At 57.1% G+C, this 1,144-nt stretch overlaps 1 protein-coding gene across 1 annotated transcript in view; it reads right to left on the bottom strand.

Moving 5' to 3' along the window:
• LOC113201851 (radical S-adenosyl methionine domain-containing protein 2-like) overlaps nt 1-1,074 on the bottom strand; it is a 1,211-nt gene extending 137 nt beyond the window's left edge. The window contains exons 1-3 of the mRNA XM_052276490.1: nt 640-1,074; nt 294-443; nt 27-59 (exon numbers count right to left, since the gene is read on the bottom strand). Of these exons, the coding sequence (XP_052132450.1) occupies nt 27-59; nt 294-443; nt 640-1,038 (582 nt within the window). The 5' untranslated portion in view covers nt 1,039-1,074. The remainder of the gene's footprint in view (nt 1-26; nt 60-293; nt 444-639) is intronic.
• Nucleotides 1,075-1,144: the final 70 nt, after the last annotated feature.

The following is a 1,144-nucleotide window of genomic DNA, read 5'->3' on the forward strand; positions in this document are numbered from 1 at the left end:
TCCCCTCCCCCCACGCCCCCACTTACGTATTCGTCCAGAAGGAGGTAGCTGTTCTGCATCTGCGATGAGAGAGAAACAGCGTTAACCAGGTTTCCATGATTACAAAGTACGCCTTTGTAGCCGCCCCCCCATTGCGACGACGGATGGGGTACTAGGGCGCCGTGCGAGTAGGCAACCCCGATACACGCCTGCATGGCGGTACGGTCCACCCCAGCTGCAGTACACCGCCCATCTCACCCAGACCCCCCACCCAGCCCCACCGAGGACAGTGACAGAAAGAGAGAATAACATACCGACACGTTGCTCTCTGGCACCAGCACGGGGACCGACTTGTGGCGGTCCAGGAACTTCTGGAAGTCCTCATCGGAGATGTAGAAGGGCTCTGCATCCCTCAGGGCGTTCTCACCGCAGTTCTCCCCCTCCAGCAGGAGGCACTGGAACACCTGAAAGACAGAGGCAAGAGGACGTCATCAACACGCCCCGCCTGCTGCAAATAAAACTGCGAAGCAAGCCCAGTGAGAAACGACATCAACAAAGCAACATCCAAACGACATTGTTTGGGCATCACTTTGATCGTTCCGATGGCCGTTTCGACATATCATTACTCATACAGGGAGACCGCACCTCTACCGATCTTACCTTCCACCTCATGGGGTTGAGGCGCATGATGTGCTCGCTCATGTCCTCGTCCAGGTTGAAGGTGTTGACGACGGTGTTGATCTTGAAGGAGACGCGGTACTCCTTGCACCAGGAGTGGATCTGGTGCAGCTTGTCGACGTGCTTGTTGGCGCCGCGGTTGCTCTCCCCGCAGCGGCCGATGCGCTCGTTGGTGTCGTCGTCAAAGCTGTCGCAGGACACGGCCAGGATGTCCAGGAAGTCGCCGTACTTCCGGAACCAGGACTTCCGGATGAGACTGCCGTTGCTGACGATGCTCACGCTGTCCAGCCTCAGGTCCTTCTTGCAGTACTTGACGAGCTCGCCGAGGTGGTCCCCACCGTGGATGAAGGGTTCTCCGCCAGAGAAGTTGACCTTCTTCATCCCTGGGTAAAAAGAGAAGCATTGGGACTTAACCGGCTGAAAACTGATTCTGAAGCTCCCCCCCTCCCCTCAGCCCGCTTAATTTGGTTAGGTCTTTGAACAGCGA

This window comes from Frankliniella occidentalis, unplaced genomic scaffold (genome assembly GCF_000697945.3).
Source record: "Frankliniella occidentalis isolate FOCC.00 unplaced genomic scaffold, Focc_3.1 Scaffold3125, whole genome shotgun sequence".
Lineage (NCBI taxonomy): Eukaryota > Metazoa > Arthropoda > Insecta > Thysanoptera > Thripidae > Frankliniella > Frankliniella occidentalis.